This window comes from Oncorhynchus masou, chromosome 24 (genome assembly GCF_036934945.1).
Source record: "Oncorhynchus masou masou isolate Uvic2021 chromosome 24, UVic_Omas_1.1, whole genome shotgun sequence".
Lineage (NCBI taxonomy): Eukaryota > Metazoa > Chordata > Actinopteri > Salmoniformes > Salmonidae > Oncorhynchus > Oncorhynchus masou.
This window is the reverse complement of record NC_088235.1, coordinates 73412345-73438137: the sequence shown is the minus strand read 5'-3', so window position 1 is coordinate 73438137 and position 25793 is coordinate 73412345. Positions and strand designations below refer to the sequence as shown.

General features: G+C 45.6%; 1 protein-coding gene across 1 annotated transcript in view; it reads left to right on the top strand.

Moving 5' to 3' along the window:
* Nucleotides 1-25793, top strand: part of LOC135512601 (ephrin-A2-like) — a 123474-nt gene that overhangs the window by 85175 nt on the left and 12506 nt on the right. Inside the window, exon 2 of the mRNA XM_064934797.1 lies at nt 25183-25475. Coding sequence (XP_064790869.1) covers nt 25183-25475 — 293 coding nt within the window. The remainder of the gene's footprint in view (nt 1-25182; nt 25476-25793) is intronic.

The window sequence follows — 25793 nt, the reverse complement described above, 5'->3', positions numbered from 1 at the left end:
GTGTAATATGTAGTGTAATATGTAGTCTAGTGCAATATGTAGTGTAATATGTAGCCTAGTTTTATATGTACTTTAGTGTAATATGTAGCCTTGTTTAATATGTAGAGTAATATGTAGTCTAGTGTTAATGTACTCTAATTTAATATGTCGTCTAGTGTTATATGTATATATATATTACACTCGGCTACATATTAAACTAGGCTGCATATTACACTAGACTACATATTACACAAGGCTACATAACAATGTATATATATTACACTCGGCTACATATTAAACTAGGCTGCATATTACACTAGACTACATATTACACAAGGCTACATATAACACTGCATTTTACACTAGGCTACATCTTACACTAGGCTACATATTACACTACATATTACACTAGACTACATATTACACTACATATTACACTAGACTACATATTACACAAGGCTACATATTACACTAGACTACATATATGTAGCCTTGTGTAATATGTAGTCTAGTGTAATATGCAGCCTAGTTTAATATGTAGCCGAGTGTAATATGTAGTGTAATATGTAGCCTAGTGTAATATGTAGCCTAGTGTAATATGTAGCCTACTGTAATGTGTTGTGTAATATGTAGTCTAGTGTAATGTGAAGTGTAATATGTAGTCTAGTGTAATGTGTAGCCTAGTTTAATATGTAGCCTAGTGTAATATGTAGTCTAGTGTAATGTGTAGTGTAATATGTAGTCTAGTGCAATATGTACTCTAGTGTAATATGTAGTGTAGTATGTAGTGTAATATGTAGCCTAGTTTAATATGTAGTGTAATATGTACTCTAGTGTTATATGTACTCTAGTTTAATATGTAGCCTAGTGTAATATGTAGTGTATTATGTTGTCTATTGTTATATGTAGCCGAGTGTAACATGCATTGTAATATGTAGCCTTGTGGTAATATGTAGTCTGGTGTAATATGTAGTGTAATATGTAGCCTTGTGTAATATGTAGTCTAGTGTAATATATAGTGTAATATGTAGCCTAGTGTAATATGTAGCCTAGTTTTATATGTAGTCTAGTGGAATATGTAGCCTAGTGTAATATGTATTGTAATATGTAGTCTAGTGTAATATGTAGTCTAGTGGTATATGTAGTGTAATATATACTCTAGTGTAATATGTACTCCAGTGTAATATGTAGTGTAATATGTAGCCTAGTGTAATATGTACTCTAGTGTAATATGTACTCCAGTGTAATATGTAGTGTAATGTGTACTCTAGTGTAATATGTAGTGTAGTATGTAGTGTAATATGTTGCCTAGTGTAATATGTAGTGTTATATGTAGTCTAGTGTAATATGTAGTCTAGTGTAATATGTAGTCTAGTGTAATATGTAGTTTAGTGTAATATGTAGTCTAGTGTAATATGTAGTGTAATATGTAGCCTAGTGTAATATGTACCCTAGTGTTATATGTACTCTAGTGTAATATGTAGTGTAGCATGTAGTGTAATATGTAGCCTAATTTAACATGTAGTGTAATATGTACTCTAGTGTTATATGTACTCTAGTTTAATATGTAGCCTAGTGTAATATGTAGTCTAGTGTAAAGGTAGTGTAATATGTCGTCTAGTGTTATATGTAGCCTAGTGTAAAATGCAGTGTAATATGTAGCCTTGTGTAATATGTAGTGTAGTGTAATGTAATATGTAGCCTAGTGTAATACGTAGCCTAGTGTAATATGTAGTGTAATATGTAGCCTAGTGTAAGATGTAGCCTAGTGTAATATGTAGTGTAATATGTAGTATAATATGTAGCCTAGTGTAATATGTAGGCTAGTGTAATATGTAGCCTAGTGTAATATGTAGCCTAGTGTAATATGTAGTATCCAGTCAATCCCTGATAAATGTAATGGCTTGGGATTTGTTTTGAGTATATGCACTGGAGCTACCCAAAACACTGAGAGAGAATGTGTTTCAGTTTGGACCAGTGAAGTGTAGCGTACTGAACAGTGTGTGCGTTTATACGATGTGCACACTGTCTTTTTTGTCGTAATTCTTTTCAGATGTGCAGCAGAAGGAATAGACTGTACTGTACATGTCTTCCTCATTTGCACAATTTGTTCTCTTCCTTCGTCTCCCCCCCCATGCACTGTTATTTGTGTCTGCTCTAAAACGGTCCATCTCCGGGGGCAGATTGAAAGATATGTTCTTGGAAGGGTGCTGTGGCCAGAAGGCATTCAGGCCGGTGTGAAGACAGCGCTCCACGCCATGGCCAATTAACCTGCCAGTTGGCCTAATGGGCTACCGGGAGTCCGGGGCTAGAAGGCGGATTTCTAGGAATCTTCCTTGAAGTGTTATCTTTGTAGAGTGGAGTGTGAATGATATAGATTTAATCCTATTCTAGAATTAACCCTGAATGCAGTTATGGAGATCGGACTTGCAAAATGGTACTTACCCTTACAATGTTGTATTATATTTTAAACCATCTGGTCCTCTCAGACATCCCCAAGGCTTTAGGGGTTGGTTTGGGACTTGGCCAATCCGAACGATTCCCCCACCTAAGGTATATGGGCAGTGTTGTGTTCGAGACCACCTAAAGTGAGACCGAATCAAGACCAAGACCGGGAGGGGGACAAGGGGTCCGAGACCGAGTCAAAACCGGGACCAGAAGAAAAGAAAGTCCAATTCAAGACCACGATTGTAATTTTGTCAAATCAAAATGTTCAAAATGTTTCAATTGGGAAATGCTTAGCCTGTGTAAGATGATTGTGTTTTTTCTTGTATTCTTATGATTGGGACCTACTGGCTTTTTATGTTAGAGTGAATGGGCTGTTTATCCTTTAACATCATGCTGTGTGTGACTGCTGTCTTTCCATCGGCCCTATCCAGTGGTGTAATGGTACCTGGAGAAGTGAGTTACAGGTATTCCTATAGATTTTCATGCTCAAAATCACATTTATACACTTTTTTCGAGACCAAAAAGATCAAATGTAAGTCCACAACAATGCTTCAACCATATCAGAAGACCATTTTTGAGGTCAGGGGAAAATCTAACAAATAATTTTTGGGAATGTGTAGTGTCCCTTTAATTCAAATGAGCAAAACAAATGCCATCCCCATTGATTCTAATCAGCATGCTATCAGATATTTAAAGACTGTTAACATTCTGTCAGGTAGACTTTTCATTTAATTGTGAAAACCCTTTAGAAACATTCATGCGAACAGTGCGTGATGACTGAATTGCACATTGCAAATAGCTTACTGAACAAGACTTCGGACCAAACTTGATCAATACCTGGTTTGCACACATACCCATTGTTGCCTTAGTTACCCTTTACTGGTAGTTATCATACATTGAAATGTTTGTTCCTACCTACCCTGCCGACTACCGATGTCGTTTCGTGAGCAGCTCCATGCAACAACCAGTTGAGACCTGTGCGCTCTTGCTGCCTGCAGAAGATATTCTGCTGAAACTAGGCTGTGTGTGTGGCGCGCATGTGAATATATTTTCCACATGCCTTGCGAAAGTGAAGGCTACTTTGTGCATGATTTCTCTATTGTACTACATAATTGATAAGTCCTATTCCTCCACCACGCTGCTTTGATGTGGATCAGAGGGGATTAAGAAGTGAGTAGAAGCAAAGCCCACTGAAATAAAACTGGGTATATGGCCTGCATATAGCCTCCAATACACCACTGGCCCTTTGTGTTTGACAAAAAGTGAACTCTCCTACATGAGTGCGCTGGTATTATGGTTGTTGTTCTTTCAGCATCATGAGCCTGTCACACACTGAAGGCCTAGGTCAAATAGGTTTGCCACTGTACTAACCTGTCACACACTGAGATCCAATAGGTCCTGTCACACACTGAGGTCCTAGATCCAATAGGTTTGCCACTGTACTAACCTGTCACACACTGAAGGCCTAGGTCAAATAGGTTTCCCACTGTACTAACCTGTCACACACTGAAGGCCTAGGTCAAATAGGTTTCCCACTGTACTAACCTGTCACACACTGAAGGCCTAGGTCAAATAGGTTTCCCACTGTACTAACCTGTCACACACTGAGGTCCAACCTAGATCCAATAGGTTTCCCACTGTACTAACCTGTCACACACTGAAGGCCAAGGTCCAATAGGTTTGCCACTGTACTAACCTGTCACACACTGAGATCCAATAGGTCCTTTCACACACTGAGGTCCTAGATCCAATAGGTTTGCCACTGTACTAACCTGTCACACACTGAAGGCCTAGGTCCAATAGGTTTGCCACTGTACTAACCTGTCACACACTGAAGGCCTAGGTCCAATAGGTTTGCCACTGTACTAACCTGTCACACACTGAGGTCCAATAGGTCCTGTCACACACTGAGGTCCTAGATCCAATAGGTTCACCACTGTACTAACCTGTCACACACTGAAGGCCTAGGTCCAATAGGTTTGCCACTGTACTAACCTGTCACACACTGAAGGCCAAGGTCCAATAGGTTTGCCACTGTACTAACCTGTCACACACTGAAGGCCTGGGTCCAATAGGTTTGCCACTGTACTAACCTGTCACACACTGAAGGCCTAGGTCCAATAGGTTTGCCACTGTACTAACCTGTCACACACTGAAGGCCTAGGTCCAATAGTTTTGCCACTGTACTAACCTGTCACACACTAAAGCCCTAGGTCCAATAGGTTTGCCAGTGCACAAACATGTCTATAATAAAATAAAGACTGTTACTATTTCCCCCGGTCTCCCCTTACTAATAGTGGGCGCACAACTTTCCAACAACTTCCCCCACTCTTCTCTACCAACGAATCAAGGAAATTCGGACAAAGTTTGAGGACATTTTATCAATGAAAGTAAAGGACAGTAATCTTACGAGTAAAGTTGGAAGCCCAGGTTTCAATAGGCGGGAAGATATTTATGTTTCAAGAAAGGAGTATAGATATTTTTACTCTGCTGGTCTCGAGACCACGACCGAAATTGGTATCTCTGAGGTGTCCGAAAGGTGAACGCTCGGTGCATGTGGAAGTACAATGCTTCTGGGTAGAAGCTGTGATTCATTTGATCTTTCGCTAAATCGATTGATCCTCTGCAATGCTAGGAAGCCACACTAGACAGCATGTTACGGTACAGTACAGTCTGCAAAAAGCCTATGAAGTTCTGCCGAAACAGTTGGAACTTTTCCCTGGTAACACGTTGGACAGTGATTTGCCAGCGAGTGTTACGAATGACAGCGTGGCAGCGGCAGTGTTTTAACGAGCTGTGTGGCACAGGCAGCTCGGGTAGGGAGCCTGGGTAATGAGCCCTAGCCCTGGCACACGCACCACCATGAGAGCGTCTGTCTCTTGTGGGTACCCATGCCTGCCTGTGTGTCATTGAGCTACGCTGCCAAGCCCTGCTGCCTTTGGAGCCTATCTGAGCAGCTTCGGATCTGAGTGCACTGCCACTTGCCGTTGTCTTTCCCTTCCTCTCCTTAGAAGATGTTTTTTTTGGGGGGGGGTCAAAAGACGAGAAAGCGAACCATGCCCAAAATATCAGTAAATAAATAAACAGGAGAGAAAAGGCGGCACCAAGTGGTAGCTGCCGTTTGATCGTAGTGACTCACGTTTGGCACCCTCTAGGAAATGTCATTCAGAATTCTTCGCTTCTGCCCTGATACTTTCGCCGCGCGGTACATTTCCTCGGCCCAGGCTCCTCTTGCTCCTTCCAGCCAGGCAGTTCCCACCTGCACCATGAGGCCTTGTTGCTCTGTGATAGATTGAGCTGTCCACAGCAGGCAAACTAGCCGAGCGCCACACGCAGAGAGCGAGCATGTTGCAGCAGCTGTCTGGTTTCAGCACGGAGAGACACTTCATTAGATCCAATCAGCAGGGCCCAGGAAATGAGAGAGGAGGAGAGGCAGAGTGGATGGAGGACAGTGTTTGCCCTCACTACTATAAGTCGCTCTGGATAAGAGCGTCTGCTAAATACTATTTTTGAAGGGTCAAATGTAAGTAAGTCGACTGACGTGTATATGTGAACAGTGATTCTATTGGTTTGTTAATTTACGACATCCCTCAGCCTCAAACACTCAATGTTTGGCTCAGTGTTTGTGGGAATAACTCAAGGTAAACCTAATATAAAGCAAATGTTTGTAAGTACCCCTAAGGCTTTATGACGCTCAACAGAAACCATTTCCCCTTGTTTCTATATGCCCATGAATCTCTCATCTCTTTTTTGTTGTTGTTGTTGTAATAAACATCTCTGACGCCACTCCAAATGTGACATTTGGGAGACAACTGCGAGCAGCTTGCGCGTCTGAGCTCAGAATTCCAGTCCTCCGGCGATGAGAATGCTGACAGATGGAGTGCTTGGATGCTGTCAGGACAATTAGAGCCTACTTCATCTAGCTGCCCGATATTGACCGCGGCCAGTCATAACCTTTATGACCACTTGGTATTGAGAAGGAAGCGTAGTCGTGAGTGCCGTTGGTGTGCTCGGGTGTCTGGCGATGGACATTGTGCACGCATGCACAAACGTGCACACACACACCATCCCTTTATGCTTTTGGGTGCTTTGGACCTGAGTGGTATTGGAGAGAGGAGCTGTAATTATCACAGAGACTGGATGGGGCTGCGGAGTCACCGTACGATCCTCCTCTCTTCTCCCCTTTGCCCGATCCCTGTACTTGGCTGTGGAATGGAGGTCAGAGGCAAAGAGCTGTTGCCGGTCCCCAAGCGGAGCATGAATGGCCTCATTGAGAGGCGTGTTATGGGCCAGCGTGAGTGGTTTTAGCCCTTGTCATTAATTTGTAGCTGAGGCGGCTGGGGGCTGGAGGCCGGTGGGGGAGGGGGTGGCGTGGGCTCCAGGGGTTTTCATCGGCGGTTAATAAGAGCACAGCAGGAAAATGGAGTGCCCCAGCGTCCCTGACCCCAGACCTGCTGCTCCGCTGTGCCCTTGTCCTCCTCCTTGATTAACACAGTGGCTAACTGATGCCCCCCCACCAGTTTACACACACACACCAGTGTTTCCCCTAGATTTTTTTTCAGTTCAGCAGCGGTGGCAGTATTTTTATTTGTAAAAATGTTGTGGCTGCTGTTAAATGCAGATAGAGAAAACACTGAACACAAACACTTACACACCCCCATCCCTCCAGCCCCTCCGTCTGGACGGGAATCGATCGGCCAATCCCAGCTGTCTGTGAGTGACTCAGACTGTGAGGGGTTTTTGGGGGTGGTGACCCGACATTGATCCACTCACCAGGACCCGTCATCTCCAGCTTCTCCAAGCCCCCACCCCCACCAGGGCTTAATCTCGATCACTGGGGCGGCCTAAGTAGCAAGTACCCCACCCACCTCTTTATTCCAGGTTCCATCCGCTTCTCACGCTCTCTCCCGTCTCTCTCTTTCTCTACCCCAGTTCTCTTCCATCCCATACGTGTACAGTAGCATTAGTCAATAAGGCAGTATAGGCATGTGTAGAACAATATCAATGAAGGGACTCTGTTAATCATCAAGCCAAGCAGCACAAATGATAAACCAAACCCTGACCATGCTCCTTATACATATAGACATGGGTTCATATAGACATTTACAGATGTTGATACAGTACATTACCAAAGTGTGTCACTGTAATATGTTCCCTTTTTCCAACCCATGTCTTGGGTTTCATAGTGTTCATTGTTGCTTCCTTTGGGTACCCCTCCCAGACAAGTTCGCCAAGAGTTCACTAGGGGTCACAGTGGTAATCCGAGACAAAGAGACCAAGATGCCCGTTGAAGATAACATTTCAACGGGCATGTGGTTTAGAGCACTGAGTTTCGGCAGTGTGTGTGTGTGTGTGTGTGTGTGTGTGTGTGTGTGTGTGTGTGTGTGTGTGTGTGTGTGTGTGTGTGTGTGTGTGTGTGTGTGTGTGTGTGTGTGTGTGGTGTAGACTTACTCTCCTGGCATCTCTTGGAAGGACCGGACAGTAAACCATATTTTACTCTATACCTGTATTGATGCACAGACTGGTTTGGATTTTTACTTTACCTTACATAACCGTATGTCAATGTTTGGTTTGTTGAATGTGATAACTGAGTGATGGCAATTGTCCGTTCTTACCACCAGTAAGAGACTGCTAACAGTTGATAATTGCTCATTTATTACCAAGAGCTTTGGTTGTGCACATGTACTTTTTTTGCCATTAATAGTGCTGTGAGGCAGTGCGGGTGCCAAAAGCACCCTCGAAATTGGCACATTGCCCCTTGTGGCGAAGGTAAGAACTGCCATTCAATCCATTGAAAATATATAGCCTGAAACCATGTCTCCAGTAAGCCTATTTGGGCTTCCGAGTGGCGTAGCAGTCTAAGGCACTGCATCTCAGTGCAAGAGGCATCACTACATTCCCTGGTTAAAATACAGGCTGTATCACATCCGGCTGTGAATGGGAGTCCCATAGGGCGGCGCACAATTGGCCCAGCGCTTATATCTCCATTTCTCCCTTGCCAAGAGAATCCATCCACCTGACAGGTGTGTCATATCAAGAAGCTTATTAAACAGCATGATCGTTACACAGGTGCGCCTTGTGCTGAGGACAATAATAGGCCACTCTAAAATGTGCAGTTTTGTCACGCAACACAATGCCACAGATGTCTCAAGTGTTGAGGGAGCGTGCAATTGGCATGCTGACTGCAGGAATGTCCATCAGAGCTGTAGCCAGATAATTCAATGTCAATTTTTCTACTATAATCCACCTCCACCGTCATTTGAGAGAATTTGGCAGTACTTCCAACCAGCCTCACAGCCGCAGACCACGTGTAACCACGCCAGCCCAGGACCTCCACATCCGGCTTTTTCAACTACGGGATCGTCTGCCATCAGCCAACCGGACAGCTGATGAAACGGCAAAGTATTTCTGTCTGTAATAAAGCCTCTTTGTGGGGAAAAACTCATTCTGATTAGCTTGGCTAGGTTCCACATGGCTACGCCCCTGCCCAGTCATGTGAAATCTATAGATTAGGGCCTAATTAATTTATTTCAATTGACTGATTTTCTTATATAAACCGTAACTCAGTAAAATTGTCGAAAGTGTTGCATGTTGTGTTTATATTTTTGGTCAGTTTATATTTAATCAATACCATGGAAGAGTCAACTGGGGATTGAACCGTAAAATCATTGTAAAGCATGTGCGGTGCTCAGAGCCTGCTTGGCTACCTGTTTGCTCTCTGTCGCTGTTATGTGAGTAAAACCCAGTAAAAATGTGTCCAAGAGCCTCAAAACACAACATTCTGAGGTTCAGAGCGACTCAGACAACATCCATCTTTATGTATGATGAGTCTCCCTCGGGGGAAAGTCAACGAATAAATACCTTCTTGCTTCCTTTCAAGTGTTTTGTTGTGTTTCTGTGGGATACTGTATATAGGCCTGCTGAAGTATGTCGGTCGTACTAGCTGTCAGGACTGGACAGATCCGTAGTCTTTTTTCAACTTGTTCCTCTCAGGTTTTGGTAACCTTGTGTATTTCAAGCCACGTCCGTAGTATTTGAGGGGTTCATGGAACATGTTAAGTTTAAAAGAGAAGAATGTTTGTGTTAACTGTACGTTTCTTTGGATGAAAGCATTTGCCAACCGACTATTTATTATTATAAAAGAGGAGAGGAAGCCCCTTTCTCTCATTCTCCCTCCCTCCCTCCCTCCCTCCCTCCCTCCCTCCCTCCCTCCCTCCCTCCCTCCCTCCCTCCCTCCCTCCCTCCCTCCCTCCCTCCCTCCCTCCCATCCTCTGTCCCCTTGTTTCCTCTTCCCCTGCTCAGTCAGCGCCGCTTTACCCCTTTCCCTCTCTTCGCCTGTCTAAAGCAGGAGTTACTCTTTGGTCCCCATTGATTCTCCCTGGCCTCTCGACGCCATGTTGGCAAAGCAAAACATGTTTCACCTTCCGCCCGTCTAGGGGCTTGACAGGACTGCTTGTCTGGCACCCAGGGTTTGGACTATTTGGACCAATCAACTCCCTTTGGAGGTCAGTTCCCTTCGACCCCATTGAACATTGCTCCGCTTTAATATTTCGTAGCGGCTAATTGACGGCTTTGGGTCCCGTTGAGCCAACGGTGATCAAACGAACAGGTGCCACTCGCCATGAGCGATGCGTTCATTTTTTTTTTGGTGGTGGTGGTGGGGGGGGGGGGGGGGTGCTGATTGTTCTGCCCCACAACTGAAGGACTGCGTGTGAAATAGTTTCCATAATAGTTTGAACCAGTTCTGAGGGACTCCTGTGTTGAGTGTGGTTGAAAAAGCTGGCCATCGTTTCTGTTCCCCGTAAAGTTTTCCACTACTTTCCTCTCTCTGTGTAGTGTTTCTTTTCTCCTCTGCCAATGTTGCTTGTCCCTCCTCCCCCCTTCGTCTGTCAGGCAAGAGAGTTCCTCTTTGATCCAAGCACACCTCTCAGATTAACAGGCTACCTAACCCGGCATTGAGAGCACAAACACAAAACATTGTGTGGAGGGTCCTGTCTCAATAAAAAATGCACCACCTCTTGCCCTGGCCAATCGCTGAGACAGCTCAACATGGGAAATCTGAATAGGCCTGAAAGAAAGGCACACTCTCACGTCCAGCAACGGAAACCAGAGTCCTTTGAAAAGCAACATAATAGTCAATGCGTTTTCTTTGAGAGCTCTGTCATCCTGTCACTGAGCGGGGACAGTTCCAGCGAGATACCTGACAAGGGGTTTGTGTATGTGTGCATCTGTGAGTGAGAGTTTGTGTCTGGGTGTACGTGCAATGCCCTCTTGTGTGTCCGCGTGTGAGTTTGCGTTTACCTGCATGTGTGTGTTTGTGCGTCTCTGTGTGTGAGAACCTGGGAAAGCAGGCAGTGGGAGAGAGCAGCTTGAGTTACCCGGTAGCCCTAACTGTCAGCCCAGGGGGCCGGGCCGCCCCGGCAGGCACTGTCTGCTGCCCCTGTGGGCAACTTGGAGACTCACTGAGACCCACCGCTCCGACAGCCACAATAGGATCCAGTTTCCTGGCCCCCCCACCTGCCGATACAGGCACAGATAACTTTGTCTCCCTGCTTGTATCTTTTATCTCACATCTGGGAGCCTTGCCTGGAAGCAGTGTGGTAACAACACTGGCTCCATTGTCCCTGGCCTTGTCACGACAAGGCTCCGGTTTCGGGCATGTCCGTGAAACACCGAGAGCCCCCGCCGTCTGGGGTGCGAATCATCGCCGGGCGGGGGGGTGGGGAGACCGTGATTGCACAACATGATAGGATGGCAGGACAGGGCTGGGAGGGGCGGAGCAGAAGAGAACAGGGCCTCATGGGTAATGCAGCATGGGCGAATGGGGATAGGTGTCAGGTTAGGGGCGGAGAGCAGCACAAGGCCAGATGATAGGAAGTCTAATCCGCTGTGTGAACTTTGGCGACCGGGACCAGTTGGCACGTCGCAATGTGGTGTGTACCAATGAAATCTAGATGCCAGGTAACTGAGCTTTGCCCGTATACCCCAACCATGGGTACCACCATACCCACATGGAAACCCACATGGTGCCTGGGAGATGCTTGAAATTCCTGGGTTACTGTCAATACTAATATCAGTACTTGGTACTAGTCACTGTAAGTAATGTGTAGAGTATCTCACATGATAGCACTCTTTGTCTCTCATGCACTGAATGTCCCTAAGGCCTAAGGATTCACATATTTAACACCAATCAAGTATTGATGGCGCTCCAATTGATAGCAATGGCAATTCATCAAAATGCAATGATCTTAGGTGGAGAGTACGGGTGAAACATCTCTGCTCGTGTATGGGCCTGCGTGGCAAATTGACAAATGACACAGACACATTCCCACTTGGAGGGAATATCTCCAGTCGTCCTGGAGATTGAACCGTAAATCACTGTAAAGCGGGCGTGGCGCTCAGAGCCTCTGCTTGGTTGGCTACCTGTTTGATCTCTGTCGCTACCAGTTTGCTCTCTGTTTCAGACAGCGTCTATCTTTATGTGTGATGAGTCTCCCTCACGGGGAAGTCGACAAAATACCTTCTTCCTTCCTTTCAGGTGTTCTCATGTGTTTACGTGTGATATATATGCCTGCTGGAGGTATGTGTCGGTAGGTGTTTGTTGTGATGATGTATCGTCTTCAGGACTGCATAGATATAGGGACTTTTTTTTTCAACTTGCTCCTTGCAGATTTTGGCATTCAATGTCTCCCTGGTGTGTGTGTTTGAGAGGAATTATTCAAATATAAACTAAGATGGCTTTTATTCAAGAATGCATGTAAAATAGTCAATGTAAAAGACCTCAAGTATCGGTGCATGGAAAGTGTGATATGCGTGTTTTGAAATGTAAAGATTTCCCCATATAAAATAGAACAACATTTGTCAATATTGTCAGTTGCTACAGTGCATTCGGAAAGTATTCAGACCCCTTTCCTTTTTTACACATTTTGTTACATTACAGCCTTATTCTAAAATGGATTAAATAAAACTTTCCTCATCAATCTACACACAATACTCCAAAACGGCAAAGCGAAAACAGGTTTTTAGATTGTTTTGCAAAATAAAAACAGAAATACCTTATTTAAATAAGTATTCAGACCTTTTGCTATGAGACTCGAAATTGAGCTCAGGTGCATCCTGTTTCCATTGATCGTCCTTGAGATGTTTCTACAACTTGATTGAAGTCCACCTGTGGTAAATTCAGTTGATTGGACATGATTTGGAAAGGGACACACATGCCTATATAAGGTCCCACAGTTGACAGTGCCTGTCAGGGCAAACACCAAGCCATGGTGTCGAAGGAGTTGTCCGTAGAGCTCCGAGACAGGATTGTGTCGAGGCACAGATCTGGGGAAGGGCAGCAAAACATTTCTGCAGCACTGAAGGTCCTCAAGAACACAGTGGCCTCCACCCTTCTTAAATGGAAGAAATTTGGAACCACCAAGACTCTTCCTCGAGCTGGCCTCCCGGCAAAACTGAGCAATCGGGATGGAAAGGGCCTTGGTCCGGGAGGTGACCTGACAGCCCGCTTGGCGTTTGCCAAAAAGGCACCTAAAGGACTCTGACCATGAGAAACAAGATTCTCTAGTCTGATGAAACCAAAATTAAACTCTTTGGCCTGAATGTCAAGCGTCATGTCTGGAGGAAACCTGGCACCACCCCTACGGTGAAGCATGGTGGTGGCAGCATCATGCTGTGGGGTTGTTTTTCAGCAGCAGGGACTGGGAGACTAGTCAAGATCGAGGGAAAATGAATGGAGCAATGTACAGAGAGATCCTTGATGAAACCCTGCTCCAGAGCACTCAGGACCTCAGACTGCGGTGAAGGTTCACCTTCCAAAAGGACAACGACCCTAAACACACAGCCAAGACAACACAGGAATGGGTTCGGGACAAGTCTCTTAATGTCATTGAGTGGCCCAGCCAGAGCCCGGACTAACATCTCTGGAGAAATCTTTAAATAGCTGTGCAGCGAAGCTCCCCATCCAACCTGACAGAGCTTGAGAGGATATGCAGAGAAGAACGGGAGAAACTCCCCAAATACAGGTGTGCCAAGCTTGTAGCAACATACCCAAGAAGACTCAAGGCTGTAATCGCTGCCAAAGATGCTTCAACAAAGTACAGAGTAAAGGGTCTGAATACTTATGTAAAATGTGATATTTTTATTAACAAATTTGCAAAAAATGTCTAAAAACCTGTTTTTGCTTTGTCATTATGGGGTATTGTGTGTAGATTGATGAGGGAAAACAATTGAATCCATTTTAGAATAAGGCTATAACGTCATAACCAAATGTGGAAAAAGTCAAGTGGTCTGAATACTTTCCCGAATGCATCGTATGAGGGAAACAAACGTGTGACGTCATTGCTTGGTTGGAACTGAGGCTTGTAAAGCAATCGTGAGTGTAGTGCCTGAGCAAATGGATCCGCTGCCCTTACGAGTAGGGGGGGGGTTATAAAAGTTTTGACTAATGATGTGATAGCACGGCAACAATTGAACCCGGAGAGGGAACTTTGCAAGTTGAGTAGGGAGTCCAGGGAGGAGAGTGAGCTTCTGGGCTGTTAGCGTCACCCAATCCCTCACCACTGGACTGTGCTAGTTCACTAACTCTATTAGCCTGCACTTTGCTAATGGTGTTAAAAAAGACAGAGGGCAGGACGAGGAGAAGGTGGGGGCATGATACACTTAACTCCAAAGTGGATGGCATCATTATCATTTTGATTTAGCTTTGATGCTTCTTCTCTTCTCTCAGCCCCCTCCCTCCCCTGCCCCTTAGCCAGTATGGCACAAAGAACCCGGAGAAACTTGATAGGGATAAATTAGGAAAACAGACCTTGTTTTGTTTCTCCTTTTCTCCTTTTCCAGGATTTCGCCGTAAGCGCCGTGTGCGTGCTGATACGTGCGTTGTGTGTGCATACAAGTAAGTGTATCTGCGTACATAGTAGTTGTGGGCCTCTCTAGTTTGTTTTGATGTTTTCTCCTAAGCCAGGTGTGCTCCGCCCCGCGATCTGTTCGCCAGCATGATGTCCCCGTCTTACTGCGAGACGAAATTGGCGTCCTGCAGATCTCACTACCGACAAAATCTTACTAGCGGCAAACCCCCTAGAGGACAGGATGTCAATGTCGTCTTGCATGGAGGACGTATTTACTTTCTCCACTCCCTCTATGATAGGTGACTTAATGTGTTAAACTGCCATAAAATCCCCCACTTTGTCAAACATGAAAGTGAGCACATTCACATGGTGGAATTAGTGGGGTTAAGTTGGTTTTGAACCCTGCGTTTGTTTTTTGTTCTCCATCCTAAAGTCATACGTGAGAGTGTTTTCAGAGCACAGGGAACATGTTTTGATTTTTGGGGGGGGGCTAGAATTATGATTAATCAAGACTATTCCGTCAGTCAAATTGTGACGGACTCCAATGAACCAACCGTTTTAGTCCAAACTCAGAACTCAATCCGATAGCCGGAGCTAGTGGATTGCAGTGTAGGGGCCACTTACTTTCATTTGTTTTCCCTTTTTAGTACATTACAAAATAGGTGTTGACATTGACAAATTATATCGGCACGCGTCTTGGAGATAGATAGGCACAATAGAAACATCTTGACGTGAAGTCTGTCAAGTATGCTAGCTAGCATGCAAACTCGGCCCTATCCAAGGCCGAATGATGTCAAAAATCTAGTTTGCCGTCTTTCTTTTTCCTTTAATTTTTTTTTTTTTAAATAGCTTAAAGCCTCATAAATCATGTCCTTGTTGAATGCAGTGGAGTCCTTCCCTGAGACTCGCACGGACTGTGATTCTTCATCTTGACTTAAGCCTTTGACAGGCGCCTGATGTCTTGCCCTAAAACAAATAACTCCACGTTAGCTCGATTGCCTTTTTCCTTCGCCTCCGCACGTCTGTGTCCGCACGTCTGTGTTGAAGGTGTATACGAAGGCCTGCACTTGGTTCATGTACAATAGAATTTCCTCTGTCGAAAAAAGTAAAGCAGTGTCCTGGACAGTTTGTGAGTTTTTTTTTTGTTTGTTGGCGTTGTGTGGTTCTCATGCTGTAGCTGCAGTCAGCGACTCTTTACTTCTGATTCGTTGGTACAGTGACAGAGGTCCAGTTACTCCTGAGGTCAAGGGTTATAGAAACCCCAGTCCCTAAACTCACCAACTCAGGAATATCCAATAACTCTGGCGGCTTGTAAAAGGTCCCGCTACTTTATCCCCTGTTGTCATCGTAAATAGATAACAGATTGGGATCCATAAATTGTGTAACTACAAAGGAAGGCGCAAAAATAGGAGCAGGTGCTATGCAGAAGAACCCAGCAGCCATACTGTACATCTGCAGGTAGTAAATGCTGGGCTTAGGCGCGCAGTAAAGTGCCAGATTTGACGATGCAAATTTAAGATATAGTAACGTAATATACTTATTCTTTTGGGGGGGGGGCTTTTAGAAGTTCTTTTGCAATGCCTGACAAGAAGTCCCGGACTGAATCTGTAGATATCTTTTTTCTTCTTCTGTGTATTCAATCAATAAAAGTAAAAGGAGTCATGCTTTGGGAACAGGATTTGCTATGCTTCGAATGAATTTCACAGGTATATCTACCTTCAATATATTCCGGTTGTGCTTTAAGGAAATGCTGTCCCTGCCGGCTTCTGTCTGGTCTTCCTGGTGGAGGAATGCAAAAACACAGGAACGCAGCCATTGTCTCTGCTATGCAGAGGTAAACTCATTGACCACTGCAGCAGTGGGGTGAGCTATTTTCCAAACAGCCCACAACAGAAGAACCGGTGGACAGAGCGAGTGTCCGTGGTGAATTAGTGGGAGTGTAATTTATCATGCCTCTGCCAATACCCATCCCCTTTGATCTGCGCCCCATCTGCGAGGGATGCGCCTGGCGTTTGGGAAGAGCGCTCACTTTCTCTTCCAATTATTCCCAAGCGGAGGGGGGGGGGTTGATGGAACTCTGTGGGCTAAAGAAGAGTGGTCCCCCACAGTCTTGAAAGGCATGGATTGCATTTGCCATTTAAATGCTACTTAGCCTTAAATCACCTGTGTTTGGCCCGAGGTGATATACTGGCAGGTGAGGGGGATACTGCAGTGTGTGCGTGTGTGTCAGCCGCCTCCCTCCCAAGGTGTGTGTGTGCTCAGGCATCCCCAATTAGTCTTCAACCCCCCCCCGATTCCCCCCACTCACCACTCCTCCCCACCCTCTTGTGCAGACCACTCCTGGGTTTTCGATTGCACAAACTGTCACAGATGTGCTCTAGTTTTTGTTGTTGTTGTGTTCAGCGTTGTTGTTGCTGCCTCTGCTGTGTGCTGTTGCTGTGTGCTGTTGCTGTGTGCTGTTGCGAGTGGGATGGAGGGATGTGGGGGAGGGGGGGGGGATAAATAGTTTCCCATCAGATGAAGTGTAATTATTCCTCCCTTGTCTGGAGGAGTGTGAAATAGAAAAGAGGGAGCCTAGTTTCTCTCAGCAGATGCCAGCAGGTATGCAGAAGTAGTGTCTTCGCTGTCTCATTTACTAGCGAAGACTCATTGCTTCCACAATTATCACCGCGGTCGAGGTGGGAGCTCGCTGTGCTGGCAGCACAGGGGAGAGAGGGAAGAGAAATTGAAGGAGGACGAGTACTAAGAAACCTCCCTTGGTGGCAATGTGTTTTATTTCTTTTTTTAATCAAGAAAATAAGGTGTTTTTTGCATTCTTCCCATTCAGATCAGTAAAGCCCTCACTTGAAGTTGATGCCCGAAATGCAGGTTGAAGAATGCCACAACAGGTGTCATCACATGTGTAATAACATGTCATGACGACTCAAACAACCTTCGCATAAAGCAACTGTCGTTACACTGTTAGGAGGAGCATAGCTGAAAACGGTAACATGTGGCGTTGGCGTCAGCAATGTTGTCGTGAGCTGTCATAGCTGTCGTCATGTGATTTGATTGGTGTAATTTCGTGGTAACATTAGGGATGCGTCCCACTTACCTAAAGTGGCTTCGGGGTAATCTTCTGCTCCATGAGCCTTATTGATTATTTTACGATAGCGGTGGTGCTTCAACTGGGCCGGTGATTGAGTTGGGCCGGTGAGCGAACGTTCTACTGCTTGAGTCCCGGCACCTCACGGAGACGATTAGTTCTAAAACATGATGACTACCGGGACCTAAAAAGAATGGGCACCCACCCCTGCACCTATTTCAGTCCACTTCAAGCACTGGTTAGCATTACTATAGCTCTTTGACCATTATGCCTTAGCATAATAGCCTAGCCAGTATTTTTTGGAGCCTTTCAATTGTCTGTAAATTGGAGTCACAACCTATCCTCCATCATCATGGATTCCTCAAGGGCCTCATTGTAAATTCCCTTTCATGTTATTATTATTCACACTTTTACAGTAGATTTTTACAGTAGATTTTTACAGTGGACATTTACAGTATTGCAGCTCTGCAGTGGTTCTCCTCTGAAAACGAGGTGTCACAGTGTGAGTCGGTGCTCTTTCGGAACAGACAAAGACATGGAAATGCAATTAGCTTACGAGGCAGAGAGGGAGGCGCTGAGAATAGTCGTCTCCTCTCCCAGGCCTTACGCAGCAGAGCATCATGGGGGAAAGAGGGAAAAAAAGAGCACCATGTTAAGAGGGGGCGGATTCAAACACCGGCTCATGGTTAATTCAAGCCATACTGAAGGTAGAGTATGGTGCAGATAATTATAGCCCACACACAGAGGCACACACACACACACGCAAGCGTACTAGAGGTCGACCGAATATGATTTTTCAACACCGATACCGATTATTGGAGGACAAAAAAGGAATGATACCGATTAATCGTACAATTTTTTATTTTTTTATTTGTAATAATGACAATTACAACAATACTGAATGAACACTTATTTTAACTTAATATAATACATCAATAAAATCAATTTAGCCTCAAATAAATAATGAAACATGTTCAATTTGGTTTAAATAATGCAAAAACAAAGTGTTGGAGAAGAAAGTAAAAGTGCAATATGTGCCATGTAAGAAAGCTAACATTTAAGTTCCTTGCTCAGAACATGAGAACATATGAAAGCCGGTGGTTCCTTTTAACATGAGTCTTCAATATTCCCAGGTAAGAAGATTTAGGTTGTAGTTATTATAGGAATTATAGGACTATTTCTCTCTATACCACTTGTATTTCATATACCTTTGACTATTGGATGTTCTTATAGGCACTTTAGTATTGCCAGTGTAACAGTATAGCTTCCATCCCTCTCCTCGCCGCTACCTGGGCTCGAACCAGGAACACATCGACAACAGCCACCCTCTAAGCAGCGTTACCCATGCAGAGCAAGGGGAACAACTACTCCAAGTCTCAGAGCGAGTGACGTTTGAAACGCTATTAGCGTGCACCCTGTTAACTAGCTAGCCATTTCACATCGGTTACACCAGCCTAATCTCAGGAGTTGAAAGGCTTGAAGTCATAAAAGGCGCAATGCTTGAAGCATTGCGAAGAGCTGCTGGCAGAACGCATGAAAGTTCTGTTTGAATGAATGCTTACGAGCCTGCTGATGCCTAACATCGCTCAGTCAGACTGCTCTATCAAATCATAGACTTAGTTATAACATAATAACACACAGAAATACAAGCCTTCGGTCATTAATATGGTCGAATCTGGAAACTACCATTTCAAAAACAAAACGTTAATTCTATCAGTGAAATACGTAACCGTTCGGTATTTTATCTAAAGGATGGCATCCCTAAGTCTAAATATTGCTGTTACATTGCACAACGTTCAATGTTATGTCATAACTACGTAAAATTCTGGCAAATTAGTTCGCAATGTGTCAGGTGTCCCAAACTGTTGCATATACACTGATTCTGCATGCAATGAATGCAAGAGAAGTGACACAATTTCACCTTGTTAATATTGCCTGCTAACCTGGATTTCTTTTAGCAAAATATGCAGGTTTAAAAATATATACTTCTGTGTATTGATTTTAAGAAAGGCATTGGTGTTTATGGTTAGGTAAACGTTGGAGCAACGACAGTCCTTTTTCGCGAATGCGCACCGCATCGATTATTTGCAACGCAGGACACGCTAGATAAACTAGTAATATCATCAACCATGTGTAGTTATAACTAGTGATTATGATTGATTGATTGATTGTTTTTTACAAGATAAGTTTAATGCTAGCTAACAACTTACCTTGGCTTCTAACTGCATTCGCGTAACAGGCAGTCTCCTCGTGAGGCAGGTGGTTAGAGCGTTGGACTAGTTAACCGTAAGGTTGCAAGATTGAATCCCTGAGCTGACAAGGTAAAAATCTGTTGTTCTGCCCCTGAACAAGGCAGTTAACCCACCGTTCCTAGGCCGTCTTTGAAAATAAGAATGTGTTCTTAACTGACTTTCCTAGTTAAATAAAGGTGTAAAAAATACAAATAAAAAAAATCAGCAAAATCGAGGTCCAAAAATAATTAATCGCCCATTCCGATTAATCGGTCGACCTCGAAAGTGTATACACACACACCTCGATGCTTGTCCAGCTAAAATCTAACATCACAGAGAAAGAGAGCGAGAGAAAGAGAGTGAAATAAAGTAACTTTAAACAGAGACCTCAATCTCTTTCATCTGCCACTGCACACACACATCGTGTCTGCCCGAGGGGTCCTCACCTCCCCCAAAATCTTCTCCCTCTTATGTTTGTTTTTGTTTTGCCGCGGCGCTTTTTCCTCAGCGTTGGCCGAAAATCAACTGGAGGTTAAGTTTGTGTAAACGCCTCGATAGGAAAATTGCTGTACGCCGAGTTGAAATAACAGCAGAAATTACAGAGAGATGAAGGGAGGGAGAGGGAGAGAGAGTAGAGAGCGGAGGGCTGTCTGTGCGTCTGCCTGACACAAAGAACAATAAACACGTTCCACATGGCGAGAGGTGGGCTCCAGATGCAGGCCGGACCGGAGGACTAAAACGCGGAAATGGCTTCCAGACAGGCCTCAGTGAGAGCACAAAGGGCCATTCTCAACCACCGCCCAGCGCAGCACTCGCTCCTCTCCTGTCTCTCCTGTCTCTCTCTCTCCCCCCCCCCCCCCAGCATCAACCGTCCAGCTCATTCAATTGTAAACACAGGGAAACTTCAGTTACATGACTTGTCCCGCGGAAACTCTCCACCAAAATCGCTGATTTTAACATGCTTGTGTTGGACTCGCTCCAGAAAAAAAGTGAGGATACTATAAAGCGAGATCCTAGATTGGAAGTTGCTGTGGCCAGGCCAGCTAGGCCTTAGACCAAGACTCCAAAGTAATCAGATTACGTGCAGATGAAAAATGGGTTTGTAGTTTTGTATTTTTTATGGATCCCCATGTGCTGTTGCGAAGGCAGCAGCTACTCTTCCTGGGGTCCAGGAACAATGTCAAGTTATTAAGTCCATTTGTTTGTATTAAGTCAACTTGCCCAGGTCATCGTTAATTGCAGAGTAAATTCCCCTGTTTGCTTTGGGTGTGTGTCAATAATGAAATGGCGGCCATCTAGGATACCAGTCCTGGCGACCTCCAGACTACGTGTCCCAATAGCCAAAATCTACGCAATGTAAACTAAGAGGGTCTGGGTTTTTCTGTTGATCCTTGAATTCCAAGACAAATGCTACAAACGAATCAACGCTAGGGCTCAATTCCTTAGCAAGCGTCAGGCTTAAGATTCCATACATATTGGTGCAGGCATTAAGGGCATGAAATGTGGCTGTAGGCGGGTACTCTGGGCTGAAACTGAAGAATAATGTCCCCCCTACAAACACACACACACACACACACACACACACACACACACAGCTGGAGTTTTCTGTCGGCGAGTCGAGCAGGTGGCACGGAGAACACGTTTTTTCTTTTAGCCGGGTGAGGTGAACTGGCCTGCAGAGAGAAAGAGAGAGAGAGAGGGGGAAAGGAATACTGGAAGGGGAAAGATCTGTTCTGTACTGTACCCTCTCTCTCTCTCTCTCTCTCTCTCTCTCTCTCTCTCTCTCTCTCTCTCTCTCTCTCTCTCTCTCTCTCTCTCTCATTCTCTCCACTCCCTTCACCTCATTGGTCCAGTTGACCAGGAAGGTCTGATATGATTGGTCACATCTTCCATGGGTGATGCTGCTGTAAGCTTGAAAGAATTTGGTCACAAAGTTGTCATAACATGTTCAGCTTTAAAGTCAGCAGCTTACAGTATCTTCTAAGATGGTTTGAAATTCACAATTACCATTTTTTTTTATGTCGTCTGTGTCTTTAATCCCTTTCAAACATGAACTATAAACGCTAATGAAAGTATGGCGCCCCAATTTGCATACCAGTGCAAGTTTCTTTTTAACTACATTTGATTGAAGTATAGACAACAGCATCCTCTTTTTGCACCCCGTGAAGACTTAGGAACTAAGACTAGCGTTCCAAATGACCCATTCTGTCCCGTCAGATGTCCTTGGTTGGTTTTGACATCTTCCCTTTGCTGATGGCTTCTTCCTGTATGCAGGGCTTCGTTACGGACAAACATTTAGCCCATGAAGTCATAAAGTGGGGCCGAGTTAAACCACATTGCCGGGGCCTTGCCAAGCCTGACAAGACAGTAAATCAGAGAAGAAGTGGTCTTCGGGAAAAAACCACGTAAGAAACCCTGACCGGTTTCAAAGTTGGGCCCTCCTAAATCACCCAGCTATAAACACTTTATAATGCACTTATAAACATCGGGCCTGATTAATTAAGCTCCCGCAGGGGGTTGTGGGTGGACAGACAGATTGCGAAGACTATGAAACTCTCTGGAAGCTTTCAAAGTCCAGGAACCTTCAAAGTCCCCTCTGTTTTTTTCGGAGTTTGAAAGCTAAATTGATCAATCACCACCATGTGTTTCTGGTCTCCGAGGAATGGTCCGGGCGGTCTACAAAATGTCCGCCATGCATGTGGCTTGCTTGCCAACTTTGGATTTGAGGGTAGTGAGAATGTGGCAAGAATGCTTTTGGTGTGTGGAAGGGAAGAGGCCGGGCCAGGCGCTAGCGTATGTTTAGAGGCTGTCATAGCCAACCATCAGGGTGGAATCTGTCTCCCTCCCTGACCCACCAATCACCACATGTAGGTGACAGGTGGAGAGGGGTGGGCCAAGACTGCCGTGATTGATTGCAAGACCACAAATAGCTTGCATGCATTAGCTCTTCCTTACATCCACACAAAAACACACACACACACACATCACACACACGTCACACACCCCTGGCTGCCTTGCTATTGATATTTGGATCTGTCCTGATGTTCTTCCACACCTCCCACCTGACTGCCTAACGAGGTCATTTCCACTAACACGTCACGGAAGCTCAATCAAAGACTGAGCACTGCAGCATCACCACATCAAACCCTTCCCTCGATTTGCCTCCACTGGCCCTTAATGACTGGCAATGGTGCTGGAACGACGGGAAGTGAGGGAGAGAAAGAGATGGGAGAAGGCAGGGGGTGGTATTGATCTATCGAGACATAATGCACTATTTGGATCCTGAAAGCGAGATGGCGATGGCCTCATGCACTCAGGGAAAATAGAAAGAAAATATGCAGAGACGATAGGCGGTATCCATTTAAGACACCCCCCCCCCCCAATACATGTTTTGTGGAAAGAGAATTACATCTAATAGACCACAGGTTTACATCCGCAGCATGGCCTTAGGAGGATTATTACATTCCCTGCGTAGTTACCACGTAGTTACACGTGAGGATACCGCCGCCTGATTGGCCGAGGGGAGTAATACAGAAGTGCAACCCATGCACTTTTCGATATCCCCCTAAAATAAAGTAATGCAGTGAGATGAAGGAAGAGGAGTAGTAGGTGGAGCGCCCCGCCCTGTCCCCCTGTTTCCTCGGCCGCTCAGACACACACACACACTAACATGAGCTCTGGCAGTCCATAATTGAAGATGGACCTCGTCAAGACTGGATGAAGTCTCTCAATGCTCTCTCCGCTCGGAGATTACATCAGATGTGAGGGCTGCGCTGACTTAATTCTTATTTAGATTCACTATTTTTCTGTGGCAGATGGGGGGGGGAGTAGGAGAGGGAAAGATGGGTGAATAGAGGAGCCAAGAAGTTAGGAAATGAGGAGAGGAGAGGCTGTTGTGGAGAAGCGGGAGGGTGACTTGTGTTCACAAAATACATGCCTGTTTCATCGGGGGTGTTGATATGATGACCGGAGAACAAAGTGTTATGCGGGAAAGAGAGCCCGGGCAAGCTCACACAGAGAGAAGGGAAGGGGGTTGATCTCTGGTCTGGTGCGATAAGCGACTGGGGGCAGGGGGGCAGCAGCGGGCGGGGGCAGGAGGGGTAGTGGGGTGGGGGGGTGGAGAAGATCCTTACACTGCAGCTGGATGTGGACCCGGGCCCTTCTGACACTTATTCCACCCCCCCAGATTAGCTGTCATCTGATGCCAGGTCTGCCTGAACCCACCACTCCCCCTTCATAACCTCACACCCTCATCCTGGCTCCCTCTGCCCCGTGCTTTCCTACGCGGAGCCAATGAGCTACAGTCGATCTGGCGGGCTTCCACCAACATGGCTGGTGTTTGTGCTATGGTTTATCGCAACAAGACGCAAAATGGCCTTCCCACCAGAGCCCTGTGAAGGATTACGGGCCTCTTTGAGGATCTCACTCATGGCGCGACTGATAAGGACAGTCGAGGGAGAAGTGACGTGCCGTCCAAGGGGGACTGTTTGGGGGTGACCTATTCGGGGGTCAGCCTGTGAATTTGTGGTCAGTGTGTCAAACTTCTCATATTGGCGTCAGAGTTATGTGTGGCTAATTACGAAACACCTTTAACAGGCAATTATGTAGTGCACACACGAAGACCAGATTTCACACTTAAAGAAACGGTTCCTATCTGTAAACCACCTGTAAAACCATTGAATTTGTGATTATCTATGATTTGTTCTTGGCGATTTAGAATAGGCATTAGGTTATGGTCTCAGCATTAACTGCGTTAGGTCTAGGGGCAGGTGTGTCAACAGAGGCAGGAGGCATCAAAGCATTTTTAGACCTCCTCAGTCAGAAAGCCCGTCAAATCACATTCCCGTTATGCTCTTCAGAGTGGAAGAGATCAAATCCGGTTCCACTGGGGGGGGGGGGGACACGTCTTGTCACTTAAGCTGTAAAACGGCCAGGGAAAATCCAAGTGGAGGGTGGATATTTGGAATGGGATTGAGCCAGACAGAGGACTGTGACATGGAGCGAGTGGAGATGGAACCACACAATCATCTTCTGGGCCTTGATTTGAGCCCTTGCGTTTCAGTTAATAGCTATGGCAGGGTTGGCGATATAGCCCCCTGTAAACTCGCACACGGCGCCACTCTCTGGAATTTCGCTATTAAAGGGTCAGATCTGTGGCACCGTGCAGGTGCTCAATTTGTATCGAAATTGCCCAGAGCGGCAAAGTCATTTAGCCAGAGCTGGGCGAGAGACAGGGCCCTGTGAAAGAGCTTAATGAAGCCGGCCTCACTCTGTAAACCCCTGTCAATCTCCAGGCCCTCTTTCCCTCCTGCTCCCGTTCTCCTTCTCTTCCTCGTCCTCCTCGCCTAGCGCCTTCATCCATATAGAATAGTAGCATCATGTTGAGTTATCTTCAGTTGTCTGTATCCGCTGCACAAGTTGGACGCAAACGATCGCCATTGCTGTTCTTTGTGGAGATGTTTTGGGTTCCAGGTCTATTGTAGATCCAAGGCTGTTTTGAGTTGCTTCGGATAAAAAGTGTCATTCTAATTCTTATCTGTCGTGGTAATTTCTCCTCAGACACACCATACTTGTCCTGTCTCATCCGCAGGTTTCTCCATGGGGAGTACACCGTGGAGGTGGCCATCAACGACTACCTGGACATCTACTGCCCCCACTACGAGGACCCACTCCCCCTGGAGCGCATGGAGCGTTACATCCTCTTCATGGTCAACTACGACGGCTACACCACCTGCGACCACCGCATGAAGGGCTTCAAGCGCTGGGAGTGCAACCGGCCACAGAGCCCCAACGGACCGCTCAAGTTCTCCGAGAAGTTCCAGCTCTTCACCCCCTTCTCACTAGGCTTCGAGTTCCGGCCGGGTCACGAGTATTACTATATCTGTAAGTGGAAAAGTTGTCACATGGATGAATGTCACACACACACACACACACACACACACACACACACACACACACACACACACACACACACACACACACACACACACACACACACACACAGCTGCCTTACAGATACATGCTATTTGAGGTTTCAGGTAGAACTGATTGCCCGGCACGGACACACCTTCTTTGGCTGATCAAGGACTTGATGATCAGTTGATTAGGAGAGTCTGGTCTGTAAGTGATTGACTGGAACAAAAAATGTGCACCCCTGTGTACTGGTCCTTAGCACCAGGATTATGAAGAACATTGCTTCTT